The sequence below is a fragment of the Lutjanus erythropterus genome, chromosome 2, assembly GCF_056507025.1.
Source record: "Lutjanus erythropterus isolate fLutEry1 chromosome 2, fLutEry1.hap2, whole genome shotgun sequence".
NCBI classification, from domain to species: Eukaryota; Metazoa; Chordata; class Actinopteri; order Lutjaniformes; family Lutjanidae; genus Lutjanus; species Lutjanus erythropterus.
Genome location: NC_139318.1, coordinates 42,932,692 through 42,960,335, shown reverse-complemented (window position 1 = coordinate 42,960,335; position 27,644 = coordinate 42,932,692). Strand labels below are relative to the sequence as shown.

General features: G+C 38.9%; 1 protein-coding gene across 1 annotated transcript; it reads left to right on the top strand.

Annotated features, from left to right (window-relative positions):
• The first annotated feature begins 312 nt into the window (after positions 1–312).
• ywhaba (tyrosine 3-monooxygenase/tryptophan 5-monooxygenase activation protein, beta polypeptide a) lies at positions 313–25,828 on the top strand. The gene is made up of 7 exons (XM_084740727.1): positions 313–451; positions 7,261–7,420; positions 10,981–11,121; positions 16,981–17,104; positions 20,055–20,218; positions 21,808–21,903; positions 24,434–25,828. Exons 2-7 carry the CDS (start codon positions 7,268–7,270, stop codon positions 24,488–24,490), a joined length of 735 nt encoding a protein of 244 aa, XP_084596853.1. The 5' UTR covers positions 313–451; positions 7,261–7,267; the 3' UTR covers positions 24,491–25,828.
• Positions 25,829–27,644: the final 1,816 nt, after the last annotated feature.

Sequence of the window (27,644 nt, the reverse complement as noted above, 5' to 3'; positions counted from 1 at the left end):
CAGGGTTTGCAGTGGTTGTGTAGGTGGTGTAGTGGGAGAAACAGACCAGCTTGTTATAAAGTATGAACGCTTGTTAAAAAAAAAAAAAAAAAAAAAAAAAAAAAAAAATCAGTGTAACCCACACAAAGCTGTATCAGCTGACACGATGGTGAACTCAGATACGACAGCAGCGGCCTCATGGAGACAGTTGCCATGGGGACCGGCGCACGTCATCCTGTAGCGGTTGCCATGGTCCTCCTGACGTCAAAGCCCCTCGCAAGATGCTCAGGAAACCCCCTGGCGCGGTCACCATGGATACTGGCGGGGGGAGGGGTGGGGTTTAGAGGAAGCGGAAGTGTCAGAGCAGGCGGAAGTGGTACTGCCCTGAATACCGTGAGCAGCGAGCGGAGGACGGCTTCACAAACTCCCATCGTTCACAGAATCACATCGGGACTCCTAGTACGCTCTAAATGTGAGTTCACTTGCATATCACTCGGTTATTGTGTTGTATGCAGGGTGAGGCGGGTGTTTGAAGGGGAGCAGCAGCCCCAGCGGTGGCCCCGTTCCCTGCCTCTGCGGCGGAAGGTGCCTATTGTGGTTAGGGGCTGGGTGTGAAGGATTTAGGCCGACACTTCTGGCCAAATGGCGAGAAATAACCCACTAAACACCTACCATGATGTTGCATGTGTTGTTTGTGCTGTCAGATGTGCTGTATGTCGTGATTTTTGAAGGCCCAGAGTCCGGTGGATGCCATGCGTGGTGCGCGGTGACCGTGTAGGGGAGGGGGGGAGAAGCAGCACCCAAGTTTGGCCATTTTGACAGCTTAGCAGCAGCAGCCGTGGCCAGGCCGTCGTGAGAGCAGAATAGACATTTTAGCAGCTTGTGCTTAGTACTTAACACGATGGATAACATGAGGCTAGTGCTGAGTTGCTGCCATAGGCCAGCAACCGACATATCTGCCCTCATTATCCGCAGAAATGACAGAACAGCGCGATGTCTTTAGCTCAAAGCCGTCATGGCGTAGCAGTGAAAGGATATGGATGCTAACACACCCTCCCGATATCCCAGGAGTGTCCCCTCAAATATGTATGCTTTTTTAAAAGAAAAAATCTTAACATATAATTTAGCTGTCAGTTTCACAGCTGTGAAAAAGAATAGATATTGTATTCAACCCTCCAGCCGTTTCAGCTCACACATTGTATCGCCGTTCTTGATTGAACTGGGTCAGGTCCCCTTAGCAGCTAAGCTAACGGCTACAGCTAACGGCCGTGCTGTGACGTTCGGTTAGCATGCTAGCTAGCTAACTGGCGCTAATCTATCTCTCCATCTTAAAATTCCGCAGGGGAATGCGACAAGGAGGGCGTAGCTGTTAGCAGGCCGGCTCAACGCCGTACTCTCATATTTTGTACCCTGGAGATAGTTTTTAAAGCACTCGTGTCAAAACATTTCCCGGGGCGCAGAGGTTTCGTCTGTTCAGTCTGTCTAGCTCGGCGGATTTGCTGGTGAAGACGGTGTTCCCCATTTTCCTCGGTGCGCACCAGCCCTGTTAACCTTAACAGTTAGCTGGTGATTGGGTAACAGCATTGCTAATGTCGAGTATGTTGGTGGCGTGCCAAATGATTTTAGCTGCGAAAAGGCCAGCTTGGATCAATTTGAACAAAAGATGTTCATGTCGCTGCGGCGGTTCATAAATGCGCATGCAACCGTGATAATAGCCATTTCATCCGATGCTAAATGCTAACCTGAGGATGCTAAAATGTGCCAAACAGTGTTCGTCAAACTTTTCACGCCATGTACCACTTAAGAAAATATTCAACTCTAGTACCACTTTCATGACATATACATAATACAGTAGCATAGGCCTGCCGATTTCAGCTATGGACAGTTCACACATTACTCATCACTAATCATGGATGATGTATGTGTGCGAATTGTGCATGACTACATAGCAGGCTGATACTGAAATGTTGTAGGAAAAGACAACACTTATTTAAAATTCAATTTCAGCAATCTCATAGTATTCATTTAAAAATTTGTAGCATTTCGATCTCGTTATTTCATCTTGAAAATTTTCGGAAATTCCTTAATGTACCATTAGAGGGACAAAGAAAACATGTTTGATTGGTACAGACCCCAACAAATGTCAGATGGTCACGATTTTAATAGTTTTTGTCCTAGTAAAAATGAAAATTGTAACATGAAAATGATAATTCCCCAATCGTTTTGCATTTCTAAATGTAACTTTTTTAAAAACCATTTTGCGCAGCCCTAGTTAAAATGTTGTTTCCCAAAGTCCAAGGTAATGTCTTCAAATGTTTTATTTTGTCCACAAACCTATTCAGTTTGCTGTCAATGCGGACTTAAGAAACAAGAAAATATTCACATTTGAGAAGCTTAAAGCAGCATTTGGAAATCTTTTCTTCAGAAAATGACTCAAATAATTGATTATTCAGTAGTGCACAAAGCCATAATTCGATTCATTGTTGCTGCTAAAAATCAACAAACATGTTAAAGTCACTAAAAATCTTTTTTTTAAATACAGGAATTTAGGTAGTAATTTAATGGTGTCATAATGTGGACATGAAACCACTGACAGATGAAAAGACAAGATAAGGAGCATAAATCAAGAGGCCGGACAGTGTTCAGTTGATATTAAATGTTTTTCAGTGTAGTAATATCCAGTAAAAGATTAAAAAATCTGTATTGTGCATCCCTAATAGCCACCCTTTTTTCTAATCATTTATTATAATGAATGATATAAAAGAGTTTAGCATGTAGCAGCCTTTAAAGGTACACATTGGGTGAAATCTGGCAACAGCAAATAAACCACCTTGCACAAATACCTTATATTTCCTAAAATTATGCAATGATTGATTGATATGTGCGGTTGTTAAAATCCTTTATCTCTCCCAGATAAAGACCATTTGCAGCCATAATTTTTTTTAATGTTTATTTTTTTTACTGAAGAATCAAATGGTTATTGTTTTTCATTAATCATTACTTCCTGGTAAAGGTAAGAAAATTGTGAAAATGACCATGACAATTTCCCAGAACCAAAGTCGATAGACTGAAATTGGTTGTTTTTCTTTTGTTTGTTTTCCAGCCTAGGCCAAATATTCAGATATTTAGTACGCTATCATATAAGGTATGGAAAGCCAGCAAATGCTCATTTTAGACCTTTAAAGTAATGCTTAACTCATTATACTTTTAATGCTAATTTTAGGGTTGTAAAATCCATGTAGAAAACAATGCTTTTCCCAGAATCACTCATTTAATTGGTTTGGTCTTTCAATACAAAAATGTATAATGCAATTAAAAAGTGTATAGTGTATATAGTGTATATACATAGCGATGCTGATGTTGGGCATTTAGCCAATAGAAATCAATCAGATTTCCCTCATGTCAACCTCAACACAGCACTGGTTTCTTCTCAATGACTGTTGTGATAATGGAGGAAATGGGTGTCTGAATTTATAATGATCCCATTAACTAATGGTGTCATCATTTTGTTTTTCGGTAAACGAATGGAATTGCACTCAATATCATCAGCAGATAATTGATTTTACAATTCAACATGGGAAATGTGCCACTGGCGCGCTCCTGGCTGAGAGACTGATAATTAAAGACCACAGGAAGTGCATAAGAGGATCAAACTTTGAATGACAGGCTTTTCATTTGGGCAGGTTTTTTTTCCCTTTTCTTTTCAGTTTTGTCTCAACGCATTGTATTCTCATAACACTTATACAGACAAGTTTCTTTCTGATTGGACTAGTCAATTTGTAGGCTTCAGGCCTTTAAGAAAATTAGTTTCTTCTTTTTTTTCCAAGCAAAATTGTTAAACATTTTCTTGTTCCAGCTTCTTAAATGTAAGGATTTGTTGCATGTCCTTGCCATTCCTGAATGTATATGGGTATTTGAGTTTTGGACTGTTGGTTGGACAAAATAAGCTATTTGAATATGCCACTTAGGAGTCTGGGAAATTGTGATGAGCATTTTTCACAATGTTGACATTTTATAGACTAAACTATGTGAAAATAATCATTAGTTGCATCCCTGCTGTCTTGGTATGTCATTTTTAATGACAATATCAATATAGCTATATCATGGTATAGTATTTTTTTTTTTTTTTGGAAATCAATAAATCGATAAAATAAGCAAATATGATTGTTGAGTTTTGGCTAATCCCGCAAATGAAGTACAGGATGAATTAAAGTGTTTCGTTACATTGATGCAAAATTCAAAACTTGTATAAAGTGCTCCTGCTCATTGGTATACAGCATTGCCCCTGGGCTAATAATACCGGAGATATTAAAGCAATAGCCGCCACAGATATGGAAAAATCTCTGATGGTTGACATAGTATCCAATGTCAGTTGATGTAAATAGACTGTCTTATTGAGTGGCAAATAATTTTAGGTGGGGCTGAAACCAGTTATTGATTTATTGAAGATTATGTGTAGTTGACACAATGTTAAACTATATTGACTAAGCAGTCCTTTTACACATGAGGAAACATTCTGCAAGCTTATCTGACAGCATGAATTAAATGGAAGATAACATCTAAGCCACAATTGACCCACCTCTTTTGAATGCCATGATGGGTACACAAACACTAAATGGGAAGGAGAATAAGTTACCATCAGTGACACTGTGCCATCTGGTGGTGTGGAGGTAAATTTCATGGTTGGATATGCATAATATCAAGATGGTTTTCCAAAGCTGAAAAAGGTAACCCTATTCAAATGGATTATTTTGAGTTAACTTTTGAAAATAGATGTACTGTTGCCCCAAATATTCTTTGGCATGCAGTAAGATCAGTCTCCTTCTTTTTTTTTTTTTTTTTAAAAAAGGGAAAAAAATATGGCACAGCCAAAGAGGACAGCAGCAGCTCTGAGGGAAGTAGAAGAAGAGAACATTATATACACAACAATTATTAACGGGTGTTTTAACAGCGGAGTGGGCCTGGAGAAGAGAAAACTACCACTGGGGAGTCAAACTGCTCGATAACTCGTCTGTGTCTGTAAGAACACGCTCAAAACTGGATAACCAATTTCTGAACTGACAATGAAAAGAGGAGATTTTTGACCATTAAGCCAAGCACTGCACAGCAGCATGAAGCCTGGTGGTGGCATGTCATGCTGTGTAGATGCTGCATGTGAAGGTGGAGACATGAAAATGAAAGCAATAAAATGAAATTCCAAGAGGAAAATCTGCTGCAGTCTTTTTTAGAGAACTGTGATTTAGGAGATTTACTTTCCAGCAAGAGAATGATCCAAACAAAAAGCCAAATCCACACAGGAATGGCTTAAAACAAATATTAATGTCCTGGAGTGGTTCGTTATACCCCAGTCCAATCAAGAATTTGAAGCAGGGCTTGAAAATGTGCTGTGCACATTCCCACGAAAAACGGAGCTTGAGCAGTTTTGTGAAGAAGAATAAGGAAAAGAACAGCTGATAATAGATTTTTCCAGATATCCTATTAATTGCCAAAGGTGTTTTTACAGAATGTTGTTGACTTGAGGGGTTAGGAAATGATGTTTGATGAATATTGTGTTGAATTGTTTCCTCTGCTCTTTTGCAGATCTCTGCATTCAATAAAAAGAAAGCCAGGTGACTATTCCTTATGGAATAACTGGGGTTCCTACAATTATGTCCTTTTGATTTTGTTTATCTATCAGTCACAGTAATGATTTATTATATTAGATCAAAATTTGGTATCCATGGCAACATTAAAAAACTTGAGTCAGGCTGGAGACCATTCTTACTGAAACAATTCTAGTTAAATCTAATATCAACCACTAAAACAATCTGGGGAAAAAAATCCAGAAGCTTTGATTGAACAAACAAGATACAGAAAACAGAGTCCAAGAAATGATACCTTATTGTTGTGCTATGTATCATAGCTCATACCTCTTTTGCCCTCGGTAGGGATAACTCGTCCTCACCGTCCTGCTCCCACAGGCATTTCAGATGTCAGGTAAGCTTCAAGGATGCTGGTACACAACAAGGTGATGTTTGAATTTCCCTCTGGTGGAAGGGTGGTCACTAAACAAAGCATCCAAACCAAATGTGACTGTGAAACTGGACTCTGGTGCTGGTGTACTAACACATTTTACTTCTGTTGGGTGTGTTAGTTTATTCCTCAGCAGTTAAAATGTTATAAGAGAGAGCCCACTGTGGAAAGTTGAACTGTATAGTGTGATGTGTAGATATAAAGGACATGGAGGCGAGGCTGTGGCCTAGTTAGACCTACAGATTTATCTGGAGAGTAGAAAGCCCTCAGGGATGAAGTAACTGGGAGCAGCCACTTTGCTCAAATTGAAAGGATTTTTGACATGGTATGAAGTGTTGTTAGATCAATGCTTGTTTTTTTTTTTTTATTATTTCTTGTATGTGTTGTTCTCCAATCAGTGATAGTTTATCAGTTTGATTTTGCCTAAACAGTGCTATTGTTTTGATTTATTGAACATTTTTATTAGGCTATAGGCTACATGTTTCAAAAAAGGTGACAGATTATCTGGAATTTTGAGGTAACTGGCAGTGGCTGATGGCTGATCTCACAAGGCTGACAAACAAAATGTCTGCAGACACGTCTGCAGGCAACCTTGTCAGTGTGGCTACTGTTGAAAGATGTTAGCGCTCCCCCCTTATGAGTTTGGGTAAAGTAGTGAAAAAGTTTTTCTAGCCTGTGTCCTCAGGCACATCGTCTTTTCTAAATGTTAACATGTTTCTCCCATTCTAAATAAGTAATCTAGTTAGCATTAAATATATATATTATAATCAATAGAAAAGTGCAGTTGTATGATGTCATGTGACGTTCTGTATCCTGCTCTCCCTTAAATACAATCATGTTCTAAAATCTGCACCATAACCCCATGTATTTTTCAGTTTCATCAAAAAGAAATGCCATCTTAAACAATGACGCTGGCTAAATTAATCGTGTATTAGATGGATGGTAATTCGCATTCAATAATGGAATTACATGCAACTTTTCTTGTTCTGATGTCGGCATTATACATTGGCCTTTGGCAACCATGCTCCCTAAATATCGGCAGTGGTTCTCTCTTTCTGTTGTCTTTTTCCCTCTACTTATATCAGAGGCCTTCAGATCTTGCACTCCGGTATTGCTCACAATTGTCTGTCTATGGTTCTCAGTACCTCGCGTTTCTTCTTCCCTGGCTGTCTTCCTTTTTTGCCTGTTTCAGCTGGTAAAGGGGGAGCCTCAGTGCTCAAGTCCAAACACTAACACTGTCTTTCTGTCCCTTGTTCTTCTCCCCTGCAGCCTAAAAATGGATAAGAACGACCTGGTGCAGAAAGCCAAGCTGGCAGAGCAGGCTGAGCGCTATGACGACATGGCGGCTGCCATGAAGGCCGTGACAGAGCAGGGCCTGGAGCTGAGCAACGAGGAGCGCAACCTGCTCTCTGTCGCCTACAAGAACGTGGTATGGCATCCATCTAATGGCTTTTGTATTTTGTCTGCTGCCAAATCTATATATGCTCGGGATGTGAGTCTACAGTCAGCCTGTTATCTGGTACAATTCGGATAGACATTTTATATTTCATTTCAGTAAACTAAGCTGACTCTCATCATGGAAAGCTGTTGCTGTTCAGTTGGATTTTACGACGCGAAACAATATTAAGAGGTGGCATGAATGCAAACAGAGTCAGTGGAAGTGGAAACAAAGACAAATAGAACCAGATTTGCTCTAGGCAGTACAAACTGAGGCGATGATAACTCTGCATCTATACCCAGTTGAATGTTTCAGCTTGAGTAAAGACTTGTCGCTATTCTGAGTTGTATGGCGCCTGAGTAAATAGGGACAGGAGAAGAGGACAGGCTCTAGAGCAGTCTTTGCCAGAGAATTGATTGTGACCCACAGGAGATTTTATTTAGGCCGCCAAATAAATAAGAATATGGAGGAAAATCTGCAAATTTAAGATTTATATATACAGTACGCATTTTATAAGGCATTTAAAATGTGTATTTTTACTGTTGAGAGGGAAAAACAGAGCCAGTTAATTCCCTCTAATTGCACTTGTTTTGTCTCATTTATGAAGTAGGCCAGAATGTCCTAGATTGTTTTCCTGATAAGAGGAAATAAAAACAACAAGATGGCCTGAATGCCTTTATTTCTCATTTATAAAGTATTTAACGTGTATTTGTTTTCAGTTACACACATCAAGATAATATAAGGCCATCCAGAAATGGCAAATATGATCAGGAATGTTCATTAATGTCAACTTTTCATGAGCTGAGAAGCAGCTGTGTTTTCAGCTTTGTGGTAATGCAATTTTTGGATGATCCAGTGACTTTGTGAATAGTTTGTTTGGCTTAAGAAACAGAAGAATTGTCTCAGCTTGTTAAGGAAAACTCCCTCCTTCAGTTTTATCAGAAAATTCAAAGAGGTAAACAGTTTTCACTGGTCAGCGACAAAATGCAAGTGGCCAGCAAATTTGCCTCACTCACCAGCTACAAAACAGTGGTGATCTAATGACAGGCTTGGAAATTTGGATATTCACTAGCCGTTTTGCCAGTGGACAAAAGTTAATTTTGCACCCTGCCTGTGGTGCATTTCAAGATGATGATTTAACACCAGCTAGCAGCTAAGAACATCTTCCTCTGAAGTTTGGGCCTATGTTCTTTCTCAAACAACTGCCAAATTTTTCTATGGAAACATTTCCTCTGGTGGTTTGGGGCAGCCGCACATAAGGCACAGGCTGCAGTTTGTATGCTAAAACTTATCCTATCTTGGCTCATCACTTGCAAAAATGCTGTTTTTGAAGGCAGAGTTGTACACTTGTATGTGCTATTACAGGAGGCACAGATTTGTAATGCATCTTACAGAACAATCCTGCTCACCCCTCATGTTTATTTATAGGATTCATAGTGACAGTTAAAATATTTGCAGTTACCTTCTTTTTTTCCATAATGCTGAGTCCGACAGAGCTGCTATAATTTTGTGTTTTTTGTTTTTCATGAAGATTTCATAGTCTAACTATAAAAGCACAAATTATGTAAGAACAGCCTGAGGTTTTCCAGCACTGCGGCTCTATTTATCATTGAGGTTTACTTGATTTTGATTTTTTTTTCAAAGCTGGGCAGCATTGAGTACCACTCAATACTTCTTTTGTTGCATGTTTCAGTGTACCCAACCAGGAGGTTAGTACTGTCACATACTTGTGAGTATGTTAAGTTAGGACCTGGGGAATAGCATTAACCACACCTTTCTCACATGATAAAGAGGCACACTGTTCTAGTGCTAGGATGTGAGAGACATTGTATTTAGTTGAACATCAGCTTGAAAACATAGCAGCAAGTCATGATTCCAGGTTCAAACCTTTCTATGGTCTGACCCAAAATTAAAGCAGCAGTGAGCAGATTTCAGGCTTCAAAGACACTTCATCTAGTTTTTTGTTTAGTATTATTAAAGGAGTAAGACCATTCACATTACATTAATCTCATTACAACGTATGCATCTGAAAAAAATCTTAATTTCAACAAAGCTGTCCATAGCAAATACCAGCTTATTGGTGAAAAATCAGCTTCAACTCTTATTTGTATTAATTTATTTATCAAAATATGTTCAAGAGTCGTCCAAGAATTGTATCAGCAATTTTCATCAAATTGTTTTGTTATAAATAAAACTACAAATATTAGCTCTTGTTGCCGATGCTCAATGATGGAGAGACCCAAAATAGAACACCCTCTCTTTGCAAGATTTAATGCCAAAGTCTGTCTAAAGAGAACTTGGTGCAAACTTAACTTTTTTGTCCACTGGCCAAATAGCTCATGAATGTTCAAATTTTACCAGCCACTACTATATTACTATTGTGTTTTGGCTGGTGAATGAAGAAAATCTACCAACCACTTGAACATGTCGCCACCACAACTGCACATTAAAAGTGCAGCTATTTGTCCCAACATTTATTTAATGCAAATGAAACGTGGTATGTATGTTTGAGCTAATACTCATAAGGTCTGGAATTGGAAATTAGCACCAGCCACCAGCCAAATGCTGGTAGAATATGAAAGTGGCTGGTAAATTTCAGATACGAAATAATGATTTACTATTAAGTGGCCGGTGTTAATGCACGTTTTTCTGCCAGTCGCCAGAAAATTGATGTTGATACAGTCAAAATCTAAAAAGTAGATGTCATATTACTGTTTTTTGTATTATTCAAATCAGTCAAAATCTCTTCGTAAACTTTCAAGGTCCAAGAGGCTTTTTATAGACTAAGTTGAGTTTGATATGTGTCAAGTCAGTCAGTCAGTCGACTAATAGTGTGGCTGTGCTGATGTTAGGTCTTTCAAAGCTTTTGCTTTTGGCTTTTAACATTAGTGCCACCATCAGGACAATTGGGGTCAAGATTCAAAATTACTTTATGTCCAAGACAAATTTCCCTGGCGACAAATAAAGGCTGCTCCATAAACCACCCCCATAAAATTTTAGTGCAGTAACAAACTTGGTGTATAGCACAGACAGACTCATGCAGCACTGCCCCTCATTTCACACCCTCCTCATGTCCTGAGTTTACGAAATTCACTGACTGTGAGATGAAAGAGTTTTTATTCCTCTTCAGGTATCATTTCCTGTATTTAATTGGAACCCTGTAGCATCTACATGGGGGGGGCAGTTCATATTCTGAATACAGTTAGTGGGAAGGATAAGTGATAATTAATTAAATATTTATTGTGAGCATTTGCACATAATTTTCTGTTACGGGGCAAAGTTTCATGTCCCTAGCTCATTTCAACTCAAATTGAGCAAATTGAGCAATGGTGTAAAACAATAAATAATATAAAACCGGCTCAATCTCAGTAATGTAGCTTAAAATGTAAAATAATTCAGAACTTAACATCAGCAAATTTAATCATGGTTACTCTATCATTAAACGTATTATGTATGTAGTATGTATGTAAGCAGTTTCATCTAGTCATGTATATAAGATGTTGTGTTTTAATACAGTTTTTTTTTGTTGACGTTGTTGCTGTTGCTTTTAGGTGGGGGCCCGTCGTTCATCCTGGCGCGTCATCTCCAGCATCGAGCAGAAGACGGAGGGGAATGAGAAGAAACAGCAGATGGCACGCGAATACCGTGTGAAGATCGAGGCTGAACTCCAAGAGATCTGCCAGGACGTGCTGGTACGGGGATGGATGGGAGAGGCCAGGCAGGGAGCGAGCGGGTGTGAAGATAGAGAGAGAGAGAGAGAAAAGGACAAGATGGGTGGTGGTAGTGATGGGCGGGGGTGGGGGGATTGGGAAGAGTGGGACAGAAGGTATAAAGAGGGAAAGATGGTGGAAGAAAGCACACTGGAGCTGATCCCTCTTGGCTGAGGAAAGAATAGTCAGTCACATGGTGTTACTCGTGGAGACACTAATAATGTTGCTAGCAGCAGCACTGGAAGCTGTTAGAGTTGTCAAACAAAGCTTTAATTTTCCTCTGTTTTGTTCACTCGGGTATCTTTGCTTCATTTCTTGTATTTACTTGATGCAGAGGCAAAAGAGTGCTGGGCTGGAAAGGCAACACCACACCACACCACACATTATGTGAAGTATAGTTTGTTTGTGTGCAGAGTGGGGAGGTTGTGGTGGTGCCTGTATGTGGATTCAAAAAAGAAAATGAACAGGCATTTTGTATACCTCCTTATACTTAATTTTTGAAGCATTGACTGTCAGCTGATGCCTGAGCAGGTGTTCAGACCGTAAATATTGCTGTATAAAAAATGCAAGGTGCTGCATCGGTGTGTGGCTACAGATAGGGATGAGGGGATGAAATATGATTCAAGAAGTCCAGTTCGAGTAATAAATTCAATTTTTAAGGATTATTAGATGACAAAACACGGCCCAGTGGTTTGAACTGCACCGGATAGGATTTTACAGCTATGTGAAGTTAGCACAGAAACAGACATTTTGTTAGAATGTTAGTGCATTTGATTGGTCATCGCACTGGTAACCATTTTAAGAGATTTGCAAACAGTCCTTGGTCTTTGATTGCCATCAGTTGTAACACCTTTTTAACATATAAATAATACAGACATTAACAGCAAAACTTGCACCCCAAAATAAATATTTGTTCTTTTTTGTAGCATTTGTGATATTTAAATATACCTGTTACATTTGGACCCGAAACTATACAATGATGCATGCACTTTGGTGCATTTATTTGTGGCACAAAGGCTTTTATTTTAAGGATGGTGAAAAAGCAAATAATGTTGTTTGACTGTGGTCTGAAAAGTGCAACTAAGCTGACTCAACTAACAAAAATGCAAATTGATTCAACTGACAAAGAACCAGATTTGCAAAGTATCCCAGCATCTTTGAGCTGATCTGAAAATTATACTGCTAAGCATGGGCAATATACACCTCGATAAGTGACACATGAAGTTCACAACATTAAAGAAGCACATTCTGCAGAACCACAGGTTACTGTAATAAAGATACAGTTATGGCATCTGGTATCAATTTGAAACTGCCCTCATAAGATGAGATAAACCTTTATTGATGTCTGGAGGGAAATGCAGGTGTCAAACAGCAATGAGAATGAAACACAGGTAAGGAACAATTAATAGTACACTAAGTAGAATAGAAAAATAGTAATAATACAAATAAGAATATACTTTCTGATACTCCACACCCCATGCCATGAAAAGTAGGTGCTCAACACATGTAATTTGATAAAACATCTAAAGAACGAAACAAGATGCAGAGCCCAAGGGGTTTGTTAATGTTTACTATCTTCTGTACTGTCATTATCAGCAAAAGACTCGTCCTCAGCGTCGTCCACTAAATACCACAGCAACTTTGATAACTGTCTGTAGATTGTTTGAGACGTAAAACTGAAACAAACTCGCATTTAGAGAAGCAGGAAAAAGTGTATAGAGTGTATAGAGTGTTCTGCAACCGAAAAGCTCTATTTCAATCTCAGGTACTGAAAATGTGATCTGTTCAAATGTCTTTTAAACAGTTTATGATCTGTTGCTCTAGTTCAGAGCTTGACTGCACAGTGGCTGAAGTGAAGCTCAGTTATTGTGCCTGGATATAATGCAATCTTAAAGCAGTGAGTGACACTTGGTTAAAAGTGTCACTCAGCTGCTCAGATTTGTAGATGCTGCTGTCCAAAAAGAGCCGTGGAAAATATATCCTCTGTAGTTTTTCAGCCATTTTGGCCTTTTGATATGACTGAGGAGTCATGAATAACCCTCACAATGCCAGGTCCTGACTGGGTTAGAACAGAAATTGCTCAAGGTCATGCCAGACGCAAATTTTTAGTGCCTGAGCAGACTTCTAATAATATCTTCAAGGTCAAACTGGAAGCCTCTGCAGTGATGTGGTGCTGTAGGAATGAAGGGAGGGAAGGACGGGTGGAGACACGCTGTCCTTAAAGCAGCAGGAAGCAAGCTTTGATGCATCTGCAGGACAAAAATATGTCAGTAAGTTTGACCCAGAAGATATTACTAATGGCAAAAATGTTATTTTTATCCCCATTATATATTTTTTCTCTTTTGAACTGGGTGGGAAACTGTATTTATATATTATTTGTATGTGTTTGGAGCACAGGATTTCATAATACGATATAAAATGTATATATAAAAATGACAGTCCTTTGAAAATATGAATTAATCTAGACTATTTGCTGTAAAACAGAGATTAGGAAAGATAGAGGGTAGTCTTATTTTGTAATGCTTGTCATAATTAACAGCTGTCCTGCTCTGGTTACTGGGTATCTCCACTGCAAACCTAAAGCTGCGAGCGACCAGAATGGGTGGAATGCAACCCGGTGCTGACTGCTGGGTGGCAGCGAGAAACGAGTGTGATGCCTCTGCTTGTCATCTTTTGGTTGAGCACACTGCAGTGGCTAACACGCCCACCAACAGAGCAGACCTCTCACTGCCTAGTTTGTCATGCTGAGTGGGCACTGTAACAGTTGAAGGAGTAGAGATGGCTTAAAGCGTAGAAAAAAATGTTTCTGAATCAGTTTGATAAAATAGATTGTTGTCTTCAAGTAGGAAACCCCTAGTGGGCAGATTTTGTGCCTTTTTCTTAACTGAAAATTACATGAAGAATCAATAATTAATAAGATACAAAATTCACTTTTTTTTTTTTTTTTTTTTTTTTTTTACAGTTTAAGTTTTATTTAAGAAATTCTGGTGGCACATTAGCTATGTAAAACACTAAGCTAGGCCTGGGCAATAAAACAATATGTATCTACCATAGACTCTTCAATAAAGAGAAAGAAAATAGTTTAATAAAATGTTCAGTTGTCTCACTTAAAAGCATTAAATGCAAATCATCATGAAAGCATATAACATAGCCTGGCTCATGTGAGGAAAATTAGTGCAGATAGTGAGGAAATTGTAGGACCAGTCAGTCTGGCCAGTATGTTCGTTTTTGTTTGTTTTGGTTTATTACCTGTGTGCCTTGATCACTAAAGTGGCTACATTCAAAGTAAGGCAGTTAAAATCAAATTCAGGTGGTTAAATTGAACCTTTTGTCCCCTGGTCTTTATTAAAATTATTTATAACGGTCAGTATCAACTGCAATGAAACATGTCACCCAGCCCTGCATTAAGTTATGAAGCACAGACAATTTAAATGGACAGAATAATAAAATAATAAGGCTCTCATTTGAAACTCTTGCTCTTGTTTCTGTCCTTATTCAATAAATGGCTTAAAACGTGCAGTTGCTGCCATTTCTAGACTAACAACACAGACCAAACCAAATCATGAGAGAGCCTGTGAGTTTTGGAGAAATGGTTCACAAAATATACATTGATTAATACATTGAGAGGTTCAGTTCTTAGCGGCAATTAATCATTAATATCAATGCACAAGATCATTAAGGAAAAGAAGAAAAACATCTAACACAAAGCCATGATGATTTTTTTCCCTTTTCTTGTTAAATACTGAATGCTTTTAAGGTTGGGGCCTATGAAAGTAGCACACATCAAGCTATCTGAGAGCAGCTCATAAGTCCTATCCCCATTTAAGCCATAACCTGTGATGAGGGGTCAGATAGGGTTCAGCAGATAATGCTTCATTGAAATGGGCCACAATGGTTGAGAACCACTGGTTTAATACAGGCAGAGTTATTAAAGCAGAGCCACCATGACAGAATCTCTGACAGTTATGTCACACCTCATACATCATCATATAACCCGACCCTAGTGTAAATTATGTCTAACTTATTATATGATGCATATTATTTTCACAATAATTTCCAATATTAGAATATTTTTTGTGAACCACTGAACAGTTTTCACCCTGTAGGAATTACGAAGGAAACTGTTGATTGGTTGCACTGTCTCCTTTAAGAAAATCAACTCAAAAACATTAGACCTACAGACAAAGTAAACATTAAAGTAGCATGTTCTAAGTGTAATAATTACATTAGAAAAACTGATTATGTAATTTCAGAGCCTTGAACATGAAATTACTTGTCCATATAACAGTTTCAATTACAAAAACTGAAGTGACCCACTTGTTTCCTGTGAGTGAGGACTGCCTTCCCTTTTTCCTGCAACGTTCAGAATAATTATCTCTACAGTTATCTCGTGAAACAAGTTGAACAAGCGGCTTTATTTCACAGAAGCAGCTTCTTTGGTGATAATCTGCTCATCTGTTTGTCAGCCATACTGTAATCTGCTGCTGTTTGTCAGCTACGCTGTAATCTGCTGCTGTGTTTGTCAGCTGTACTGTAAATGTTCATTAACAACTGATGACTCCGTAGTTAATCTTAATCCGACGATTTCAGACTGGTTTAGTATCTGCATGACACTCCCAGGCCAGGTTACTGAAGTCGGCAGATTAAAGCAGTTTTACTGCGGTAAAAGGTCTTAAATGTAATCACTGAAACACAGCTGGTCTTAAGTTTTCAACACAGTTTTTACCAGCCAGTAGATGCAATATTCAAAGGAGTTCTTTATCAGATGTTTACTTGTACAAGAATGGCTGAATTGATTTTGAGCGTTGAGATCACTGACTCAGTCTTTAATTGCTGTTTTAAAGCTGCTTTTACACTGTTAATTCACCAGAACCACTGCTTCAAATTGTGGTTGGAGACCTCTGATGCCAAGTTAGCCTTGCTCGTAAAGGTATCATAGCTGGTAACGTGATCGACTGCTGTATTTATGGCTGAATGACAGTAATATAACTATAAACAGAGCAGGGCCATGTCTACAAGAATTAGGTACCATTCATATTTGAACCGATGTGGTGCCAGTACCTGGAGAAAAATTAATTCTTGGATGCATTGTGATTCTCTCTTGAAAAATTATGATTCTTTATAGCTGAAACAATTGGATGAGGACACATAACGGACATAAACTTAATTGTTCATGTCAGAAGTCGAAAATTTCATCTGGGAAATTCTCACCTCCGATGTTGTCTCGAACGCAGCATTACACCCCTAGTTCACATCCTGGGTCCTCTCTGGCCTCACCACAGCTGGCCTTTAATCACAACTCAAATGGGTGTGAATTTCAGATTGTTGGTTTCAGAAAGTTACAGAAATGGTCGGACACGGTCCCTCCCTAATCTGCAGTTGGAAAGGTGGTGGTGGTGGGGGGGGGGGGGTTCCAATGGTAGTCGACCATCTGATGAGCACTTCTGAAGAAGCACATTGGCAGCCAAAATGTGCTTTTAGTGACTGCCAAAAGACAGTCTGTCCTCCGGAGACTCTGAAGCCCATCAGTAGCTCATGACTAGTTGGCTCTGACTACCAGCACTGCAGACAAACGTGCTGCTGTCAGCCGTGCTGGTTATGGTCATTCTGTGTTTTGTTGAAGGGTCCTGAACAAAATTTGAGGGTGTAATCAAATCTACAAGAATCATTGAGGTTTGGGTCACTTCTCTTTAGTTGTTTGTGGTTTCGGTATTAGTAAAACCATCTGTAATGAAGTAATCGGTGCACTTTCTTTGTGTGTTACTCTGCTATAGCTATATCATTACAGAATGCTCTGGCCTGTTTTGTTTTTAAACCCTGCTGGTTGTCTGTCTGTTTCAGAATCTGCTCAGCGATTTCCTCATTCCCAAAGCAACTCAGGCAGAGAGCAAGGTGTTCTACCTCAAAATGAAAGGAGACTACTACAGATACCTGTCAGAGGTGGCCTCTGGGGACTCAAAGAAGGGTGAGTATCTGGGGTTTAGCTGTCAAAATCAGTTTTCTCTGTCATTACACATAAATTTCATCAGGGCAAGAAGCAAGGTGTTTATTCCCTTATTAAAAGCAGAACAGATAGATGTTATCACAGTATCTTGCCAATGGGCAGATGATGACGTGGGTGCTTGAACGCAATTAAAGGAAGAAGTCCTTACTCAGAATGGCAGCTAGCTAACCAGTGTGGAACCAGAGTCATTTTTATTGCTCAATCAAAATTCAGTTGCTGTTTGCCGTGTTGCTCAGAGTAAATATTCTTTTTTAATAAACAGAACTTGATAAAGCTTTTTAGCGATCGCAGTAAAGAGTAAAGAGAACATTTATTGCTGAGAGCTAAGATCCCTTTTAATTAGTGAGCCATTAATAAAATCGAGTCCGTACCAACCATCATTAGTAGTTGCTTAAATTCTCCAAAAATACCATGAAAATCAGCTGCACATTAAGAGTGAGGATCGCTCTTTTCTTTTATTTTACATTTTGAATGCATTTTACTTACAAGGTTCAACTTTCCATATGTTGTGCTTTCTTTATATCTTAAAACATCAAAACACTTCTTAAACTAAATGTCTTATTTATGTAGATTTTTTGTTTCCATGTTACATCTAAGCCATACCACTATAAAGCTCATGCAGGGCTGGTGTTGTAATAGTAATGATAGCATTAACACTACAAAGAATATATTTTCACCAAAATATTTAAATTAGAGTTAGTTTTATTTATGGAATTTATGAAACGTTTTGTTCCATTTTTACTATTTGAAATTTCTAAACATGTTCTCTGCCAGAAAACACCCTTTACCCAGACAAAAATTTACAACTTCAGATCTGTTTAAAGCCTACAAAGATCTAAAACAAACAATACCCACTGATCATATGGGTATAAAAGTGTGCTGTTATAGATTTCCAGTTCTCTAGATTGAGTTATATAAAACATTTTGATAGTAATTTCTGTGTTACATGATAGTATCCCATTGCACTGGTGATAGGTGTTGTCCAACATCATGTTCTCATTGTAATTAAACTTTATCCATACCACTGCTGCAGGAAAGAGATACAAGTCTAAAGTTTGGATACTGTTCTTCTATATGGAACATACAAATAATAAAGGTCAAAGTTGGCTTTAAGGTGATTAAATCTCTGTTTTACAATTTGGCCCAAATTCCCAACACTATGACTTTTAGACTTAAAATTTTCCTTCAATAATCTGTGAATATTGCTCCAAAATTGAGGCAGCAGTTAAATTACTGTAACCTAATAAGGCAATTACTGAGAAGACGGTCCGTCTCTTGCAGCCTTCAAACTGCATTTTATTGCCAGATTGCTTTAAGGCACAAACTGCAGTTTTATATCATAACTGCAGATGGTGTATAGGAAATTAAGAACTGATTGAAAAATATTTTTCATCATGAGTCTCCTTCTCAGTAAAGAGACTTATGTCAGCGAAGGTTTAGACGACACATGAAACATCAGTGTTGATGGGAACAGTCTCAGCCATGTCGTCATTTGCTCACATTAGTCATACAGGGGTTTACGAGTCACTGACAGTGAGACTGATTTTTAAAGATTACAGTCGTCACACCTTCAAAAGGCTGCATATAAATCATCGGAGAGAGGTTACAGATTAAATTACTCAATTGTGGTCTATTTATATCCTTTTGCTCAAATTCCTGTTGTCAGTGGTGAGGCAGACTCATTCAGACTGTTGCCAAGAGACGGTAACCCATAATGGTTTGTTGCCAAGGTTATCAGCCATCTGACTCCGATTGTTATGGCAATAAGCCAAAGACCCCATTAATATAGACCATTGTCACTAGATGGTGACAAAGTTAGCACACAACTCTCTCTGTTCTGCTGGCTTTACAGATGGCAGGTTTAATAGAGTAAATTCTTGAAGTTGAACATGTAATTAACACCAGGTTTGTTATTGGACTGGGCCTCTGAACTCAGTTGTTCAGTTCATCACTGAAGCTCTTGTTTACACAGAGATCCCACGATATTGACCTGCTTTGTGTATTTAAACTGAACCAAACAGTGCCCCCCTCCACCCCACCCCCGTATACGCCTTCATACCTTTTACACAGACGGCGAGATGGAATAAAAGTGCAATATTCCTGCTTTGACCAGGTTGTTTAAAAGGGGCTTTTGTTTCAAACTTAAATGACTCAACAACTATGTACACACAACTGCAGATACATTTTAAAAGAAGCTAAATTTTCACCAAGTGATAACCAGTGGGCTACAAGATTCCACTTTGGTCAATGCGTTCTTCTTTTACCTTCCATTTGGACTGTTAATCTGCATGTAACAAAAGCCTGCTCAAACTTGATTGTGTGAATGCTTCTGATGCCAAAATTGTGTCCCATGCTTACAGATTATACATTCATATGCAGATATTTGTTTATAGAGATTACTAAGGGATGAATCCTGAGAACTCTGTTGACCTCCCATCTTTTTAAAAGTTGCCACTAGCCAGGTCAAAGTTCTCAGTCATCCAGTGAAATGTTTCTGCACCTACCCCACAGGGTGATTTAGCCTATAATAACTTTGGTGAGCCTCTGACTTTTATCTTGCATCATCATCATTTGCTCAAAATTTTAATTTATCCAATACTTTGATTTATGACCAAATACCTGCAAGAAATACAATAAGATGGTGACTGTGAGATTATTCCAGCAAAAAAATCACCTTGTTAATGCTGTCATGATGAACATGTTGGCATCAGTGTGGCTGTAGACTCTAGTCTTGTTTGTCTCCATAAACCAAAAAATTTTTGGTTGCTCCTGTCAAATGACTGTATGCACTGCAGGCCACAGTAAACGGGGTCCTCTTGAGAAGATGCATGTTTGTGCAGAATTTGTTGATTTACACCCATGTTCAGAGTCACAGTGTGTAGCAAAATGACTGTTTGTTTGTGTTGCACAGACACGGTGGAGAACTCTCAGCAGGCCTACCAGGACGCCTTCAACATCAGCAAGAAGGACATGCAGCCAACACACCCCATCCGGCTGGGCCTGGCCCTCAACTTCTCCGTCTTCTACTACGAAATCCTCAACTCGCCCGATCAAGCCTGCTCTCTGGCCAAGCAGGTGGGTGCAGGGCACTGAATGTGAATGTTTTATGGTAATTCAGGTTATGGACAGGTGGCCCCTCCTCCACAGATCAGTCAGCCAGTTAACAGTCAAGATGGAGCACTGTCTTGGCAGCTGGTGAGCTCCTGCTCCTGACAGACCTATAGTCGTCGGGCATCTGACAGCCCATTTCATGACACCATTGTCAAAAATCAAAGTCATGAGACTCAGAAGTCCCCAGAGAACTGTGGCCTATTTAAAAAAGGCAGAGTTCAAAAGCGCAGTCTGTCCCCACACTCAGGACATCTGAATGTGAAAGTGGGCTGTTGCTGGTGATGCACGATTTGGATTTCTTTTCAGCCATTAGCTGATTATTACCTGCCTCTCATGGCCAATATGATAATCTGTCATTTCACATTTGAGTTCACAGAACCTGTAGTTTATACACAAAGATGAATGATTTAATATTCCACTCATCTGACCCAACTGAATCTGACATCATTATTACAACAACACAAATAACCCAACACAAAAACAAAGGCTTTTATTGAACTAAGGCCACGCCTGCTTAGTCTGCAGGTAAAATCTGTCTGCGGAATCTGCAGCCCTGTTTATTGATGGATTGCAAACCATCTATAAAGGTGCATACTGCCTCCTACTGTATCAGAGTCTGTAGATGGTGGGCTTGTTAAATCAATGAAAACAATTCAGCTTTGTATTATCAGGCCAATAAGTTATCTGCTATGTCATTGGAATTTATTTGTATTTATTTAATCTTTATTGAGATTAATCTCATTGAGATTAAGATCTCTTTTGCAAGAGAGGCCTGAGAACAGAAAACACTCACAAGAACACACTGTGCAAACAGAACAACACAACTACACAATAGGTACTAAGAATTTGAGGAAGGAATAGGGAACTATTAAAAACACTTAAAAGAATCATAAAAAACATTAGTTAATAAAGTTTTAAAAGCTCCAAGAGGAACGCAAGACAGTTGTTTGAGTGCAGTTTGCAGTTCATTCCATTTGAGAGGTGCATTATACCTGAATCAGTTTTGCTGACACAAGTGCGTACATGAGGGATGTCTTAGGTTAAGTAATTACTGCATCATGTGCTGGGCTTGCTAGATGTAAAGGAGAGAAGAGATGTGAGGTAGTTTGGAAGCCTCAGCAGCAGAGTTTTGTAGAAGAATATCATGAGGTGGCTGTTTCCTCTTGACTGTAAGGAAGTCCACCCAACCATGTGATGCAGAACGATGATGAGTGCAAAGTTTAGCATTTGTGATGAAACTTGAGGCACTGATACAGTTTAACTGTTGAAGTGATGATGGAGCAGCATGACCATACAGAATATCTCTAGTTAAAAACAGACATGAGATTGAGGAATACTTAACACTACAAATTATCCAATTAACAAACTTAACCAGAAATCTAATATGATTGGAAAACAAGAGTAATTTAAAAGTGCTCAAAGACAATTACATGTTACAGATCACAGGCTCTACCTTAATTTCAGAACACTCAAAAGAGCATGCATGGAAATGTACCTTGTTAATCTATGTGTAAGTAAGTTTTACATGAGTAAACGTCTTTCCCTCCCTGTAGGCTTTCGACGAGGCGATCGCCGAGCTCGACACCTTGAACGAGGACTCGTACAAAGACAGCACGCTGATCATGCAGCTACTAAGGGACAACCTGACTGTGAGTTTGCATTCCGGCACAAATATGAACTGCAAAAACCTTCTTTGAATGTTTGCATTTGTTAATATAGGTGAAAGAGTTGTTAATTATTAATGTTAAGTGATTTATTTCCACACACATAAGACAACATTATAAAGACGTAGCCATGGGTGTAATATTCAGGTATAGCTGGGACAGATTCCTGCTTCCAGAGCTAAAAGAACGCACATTGTTTCCCCTCCTACAGCTGAGGTGTAATCAGTATTAGACTACTGATAAAAATGAACTCCCATCAAAGGTTTAATTTATGTAAAACCATGTCCACCTTTACATCAGACATCATCTTAAGCTGATCACTCCTGGTAGTTCGTGTTGGTGTGCATGTAAAGAACTCATGTTTATTTTAAAAAAAATGTCCTGTAGTTATTTCCAGCAGCTAGACTTAAGCGTAGTAATTTAAAAAATGTTCATCAATCCAAAACAGTTGGCTGTACATGTTGAGCTTTGGAATCAGTCAAGAATGACAGCTTCTTTCTATGATTTTTATTTTGTACTGGCATGTATCAGCTGTACAAGGAAGCTGACAGACCAATTTTATTTATCTAATTTTTTTACAACCATACAAGCAGAAAAAATGACCAGATTGCAGAGAGTAAAACTGGAGCGAAAAAACTGAAGATGAGGCAGATTAAGAGAAAGTGACTGCACCAAAAATATCACAACCAAGCACCTGTTTTAGAGCAGCGTATGAGGATGTGGGTGGATTTCAATCTTGAAGTCTGGAAGGCGTTTCCAAATTGGTGTTTGAATACAGTAATCACTTAATATGCATGAGAAGTTGAACAAATTCATAGCATTATGTTCAGAATCAGCACAGCCATTTGCTTTTTTGTTTCATTGTTTATATAGAGTGTCAGATAAATTATAGGAAAAGGCTGACAATTTTTGTTATGTTGTTTGTCATGAAGTCCCATGAAAAGACCAAAACCAATGTGTGTCACTTGGTCTCTTAGTATTTCATAATTTCCTACCTAACTTCCCATCTGAGGCTCTGAGCCCCAAGCCCATTGGTTCCTGCTGAAGATGTAAATCTTCATGAATGTAAAGTTAAAAAAAAAAAAAAAAAAAGTCATTTCCTCTAACAGCTGGCCACTGTAGATTTTAGCAAACAATAGTCAAACAGGAGGGGGTAGTGCATCTGTTGGAGACTATTTTCAGCTGTGGATTAATCCACATTTGGTGCTCTAGTGAGTATTTCCAGCAGCAGGACAGGGTGTGTGGGATTGAATCACAATTAACCACAGTGTGTTGGTAGTGAAGGTGAAAACAGTGAAGCTGTTTGGTGCAGAAGAATGAGGCAAATCAGTCTTTAGATACAGACGGTGCTTGTTTGTAGGATCATTCCAAAGCGGTTTTGGTCTTTTCATGAGACTTTTTAATAAAATATGGCTGTCGTTTGACTGCCAACATAATGAATGAAGCTTCAAATTCCAAATCAACACTCGAATGCTGCACAGCTTTTGTTTTGTCTTTTGCAAGTCTATTCAAAACACAGCATTTCTCCACTGTTGCAGATAAAGATTTGACTACAACAAAGAAGTCCGCTTGTTTATGACACGTGATCCACATTTCCAGTTACTCCAGAGTAGAGGTGGACGGCGCAAATGATATAAAACATGCACCAGCATGGATTCTGTGACTGATTCTGTTTGTTTGACCAAAACAAGTGTTAGAGACAATGAGCAAAAAATAATAATCCGCAAGTCATGTTGGACGGCAGTGGTCACAAGTGATGGTAATATTTGATATACATGATTCATTATTCCAGTTCTGCACATTAAATGTTCTTAAAATACCTCTCGACTATGTGAAATATGTCCTGGTAATTGGAGTACAGAAATATCTGCCATGCAGCTTTAATTCCAGTGCTTTTTATCCCTTCAGAAGCACTTTTATTGAAATTCTAAGAAAAATGAATACACTGTGATATGTCTATATCATCACCATCATGCTTCAAATTATATTATGATATATATATTTTGAGCCATACCACCCAGCTCTAATCCAGAGCTTTAAGTCCAAGAGTGAAAAATGTATTGAAAAAGATACATAGAATCATTTGCAAAATTCAGAACATGTTTTTATCCAACACAATTTTCAGCTCCAGCAGCATTTAGCCGACCGAAACCATTTTAATAATGGTCAAAAATGGAAGGCAGCTGCATTAACAGGGTGCTGCAGCAGCAGCATAACCTACATTTAATTTGATGAAACTGATGAGTTGTTTATTAAAAAGAGTTGATTTAATAAAAAAGATTAAATTTGTTTAAGCTGGTGAATCATTGTATTCAAATTGAGATTTTTTTGTTTGAGTGATGACATCATAAATATGACAAACATTCAAAGCTTCATTACATTCTGTACAGCCTTTAAATAGAAAAATTAACAAAACCCACTTTTTTTTAAACCGTTTTTAAAGTGAAGTCAATCATGTCACATCATTGTTTACAGTGACGGATGACTGAAAGAATTTTTCTCTTTTTCTCTGCAGCTGTGGACATCAGAAAACCAGGGAGACGAGGGCGAGACCGGCGATGGAGAGAACTAGAGCGCACTTCACTGTTAACCCATCCCCACTCTCTTCCTCCTCCTTTTATCTCTCTTCCTCTTTCTTCTCTTCTTCCTCTCTTCGTACACATAAACAGCCCGTTCATTCCCTCGTCCCACTTTTTCAAGCCCAGCCTCCCGACTTCCCTTCTGTATAACCAACAGCATGAATAGTACCTGACCTTCACAAACGGATATTTAATAAAAATTTTAATAAGGAGGGGAAAAAAAAGAATCTACTCCATCAGCCCCACGATCCCTCCATCCCTCCTCCCACCCTCCCTTCATCATGGCACTCCAAGGCAGGCCAGCGGACTACAGCCACTGGCCGGTCTAGTCTTATAGCACGCAGGGAGGGTTTTTATCCAAAACCCCAAATAAAATTAACGTCTTTTAGAGCCCACATTCCCTCGTTTTTACCCTCCTCATTTAATCTTTCTCCTCCATTCCTTCCGTTCTTCCCTCCTTCCTAACATCTCAGTACGTTCTCTCACCCTCCTCCCCTCCGCCTCCTCCTCTCTAGCGAGTTAATGCATTTATAGTTGTCCATCCCTTCTCTTTTTGGCTTTTCTTAGTGTGCTGGCAACTTTGCTGGTTTTATTCCACTTTAAACAAAACAAAAAAGGTTATTAAACTGTCCGTTTATTTTCAACAAACACTGTGATGCTTAGTTTTTCCTCCACCTTTGCCACCAGACACTCATTTGATGGCAAAAAAAAAAAGATATTCAGCTGGGAGGGGGGGTGTTTGAGCAGCAGTGCAATTCTGCTGAGGTTTATACAGAAGGGTCCTCCTACAAGGCTGTATTGTGACACTGACAAATCTAAAAACAAAAGCGTTCTACCTGCTGTGTAATCAAACATTCACCGTTTTTTGTTTTATTTTTTTTTTTTATATTCTAACCCCGAGTTTTTATTTGACGCCATTTCGCATATTTCCACTTCAGAGCTAAAACTGATTGGAAAAATAGTTTTAAAAGAAAAGACATACATTCCATCTTAATGTTTGAGAAAATTTGGGACATTTTCACAACTAACGGGACCTGCCTGCTTCCTCGGATCCTCCTCCTGTCAAGGTGCTGTTGAACATCAGTACAGCTGTCCCTCAAGTTAATTCCTTAACATGTTCATTTTCTTCCCCTCCCCCCCTTTTTGCGGTTGCTTTTCTCTTTTTCTGTGTGTGTATAACAAATATTCTTTCCGGTTTTTGAAAACTGTAAAATTGTAAAACATTTTTAGAGCTTAACTGTAAATCTGTCTTTTGGAAAAAAACAAAACGGTTTGTCGATGTTGTTCGTTAACACCTGCTTGCAATGAAAACCTTGAAGCCGTTACAGTCAGCTGCTGTTTTATGCTTTGGCATTTTGGACCAGATCATTTTTTTTGGTACTTATTTTTTTCCTCTTTATGCCCCTTAACTGCTCGCACTGACAAGTCTAGAGAAGTTTCCACTTGCGGCTGAATGATGAGATCGCCAAAAAGAATGCATGCCGTCATTTATCACCATGTTATTCTACCGCAAGCATTGAGTGGGGGAATTACGCAACCTGTGGAGAGACGCTTAAACTTCCTGCTTCCTCATTTCCAAAGTATGAACAGCAGTTGTGCCAGTTAAGTGATCTGATCAAACAGCTATAACTGCCTTATAAACAAAAGTTGAGCATAAAAGTTCATTCTTAAACTTGAAAACAGGCACAAATGAAGCTAAAATCAACATTCACTGAGGAGTTTTTTGCAGAGCTTTGAACTGAATTTTTGAAAAGTTGCACCTTTTAGTAAGAACTGCAAGAAAAATGCAAACAAATCCAACAGTTTGTGGAAATTGGTGTGGTTTTTTGGCTAAACCAGCTACAGGGTCCAACAATAAAATGTTGTGCTACTGGCCCAGTTGTGCAAGTGGGTCAAGAATCTACTGGCCTGAACAGAATTTCTACTGGCAGGGATTTAAAATTTCACTCAGCATGTACTGAATACAGGCGGGGTGTGGGTGTTCAAGCAAATGTTTCCTACAATTTTTTGTCCCTTTAGAAATAAAAATAAAACTCAGAATAGAGCAGACGTTGTAATGTCACTCCCAAGAAAAAACTTTTTCAAGTCCTGGCCCAATCAGACAACTTTCTACTGATTTAATGAGACAGAAGTGCTAATTAACGTATTAAAGCTGGCACTACTGCTGATGTTCGGAGCAGCCATCTTGGATTTTGAAGTCAGGCTAGGGGTGCCTTTGCAGTTGAAATTTCCAATTCCGACTTTTCAGTTCACCTGGAAGGCACCATTATTGTTGGACCCTGAATGATCGCATTTCAAATTGGAGACAAAAAAAAAAAAATCAAAAACAAGGAAGCCGCGACTTTAAGTGTCACCGGTTTGAGCCCACGCACGTTGAAGGAGCCAAAATCTCCCGGCAGCCGATCAGCCAATCATCTGTTTGCGGAAGAGAGAGTGTTTCAGGCTAGAGTCCATAAACACGTGTCAACTCGAACTTTTAGATTATCTTTCGACTGCATTTAGAAAAGAGAAAACACTCTGCAGTTAATGGTACCTTTTCAGATCTGTTTAGAGTACGTACATTTGAACTGATTGCGGTTTCTCTTGTTTAGACGACTACACCCCGCCAGTAGTAAGATAGTGTTAGTGTTCAAAAGCAATTACAATCCCAAACTAAATAATTCCTCACGCCAGTCGGTGCTCGGGCCCTAACAAGTCTTTAGTCCCAAACTACGAGAAAAACCGTCTCGCACTTGAGTCTGTCAGAAGACCCTCTTTTTCTTCCAAAGTAGAAATACGATAATTTTTTTTCTTCTCCACTCAGTGTCACAATAACCTTGTCATTAACCATCTCGACATTCCACTCTGTAGGTGTAGAAAAGTCATGTGTCTCAATGTTTTTTTTTTTCTTTTGCTGGGGACAAATGTTTTCATGCACTGAAGTTTAAAAGGTTAAAAAAAAAAAAAAAAAGATTCCTCCCTGCCGCTCTCTTTTTCTCGTTAGCTGAACAAAAAGGCAGTTATTCTACGCTTTCTAAGGAAAAAAATGATCCCATGCAGTAGTGAATGTGGCACCGAGCCTGTCTGTATATCTGGTATCTCAAATCATTTTGTTTTTACTGACCAGTATTCTGCTTAAAAATAAAAAGGAAAAAAAATAACCCAAAA

Bases quoted from the DNA above. Each gene is read 5' to 3' on its own strand.
- ywhaba (XM_084740727.1), top strand. From the start codon at position 7,268: ATGGATAAGAACGACCTGGTGCAGAAAGCCAAGCTGGCAGAGCAGGCT. The intron at 11,122-16,980 runs GTACGGGGATGG...TGTCTGTTTCAG, and splicing joins AGATCTGCCAGGACGTGCTG to AATCTGCTCAGCGATTTCCT. The intron at 20,219-21,807 runs GTGGGTGCAGGG...CCCTCCCTGTAG, and splicing joins CCTGCTCTCTGGCCAAGCAG to GCTTTCGACGAGGCGATCGC.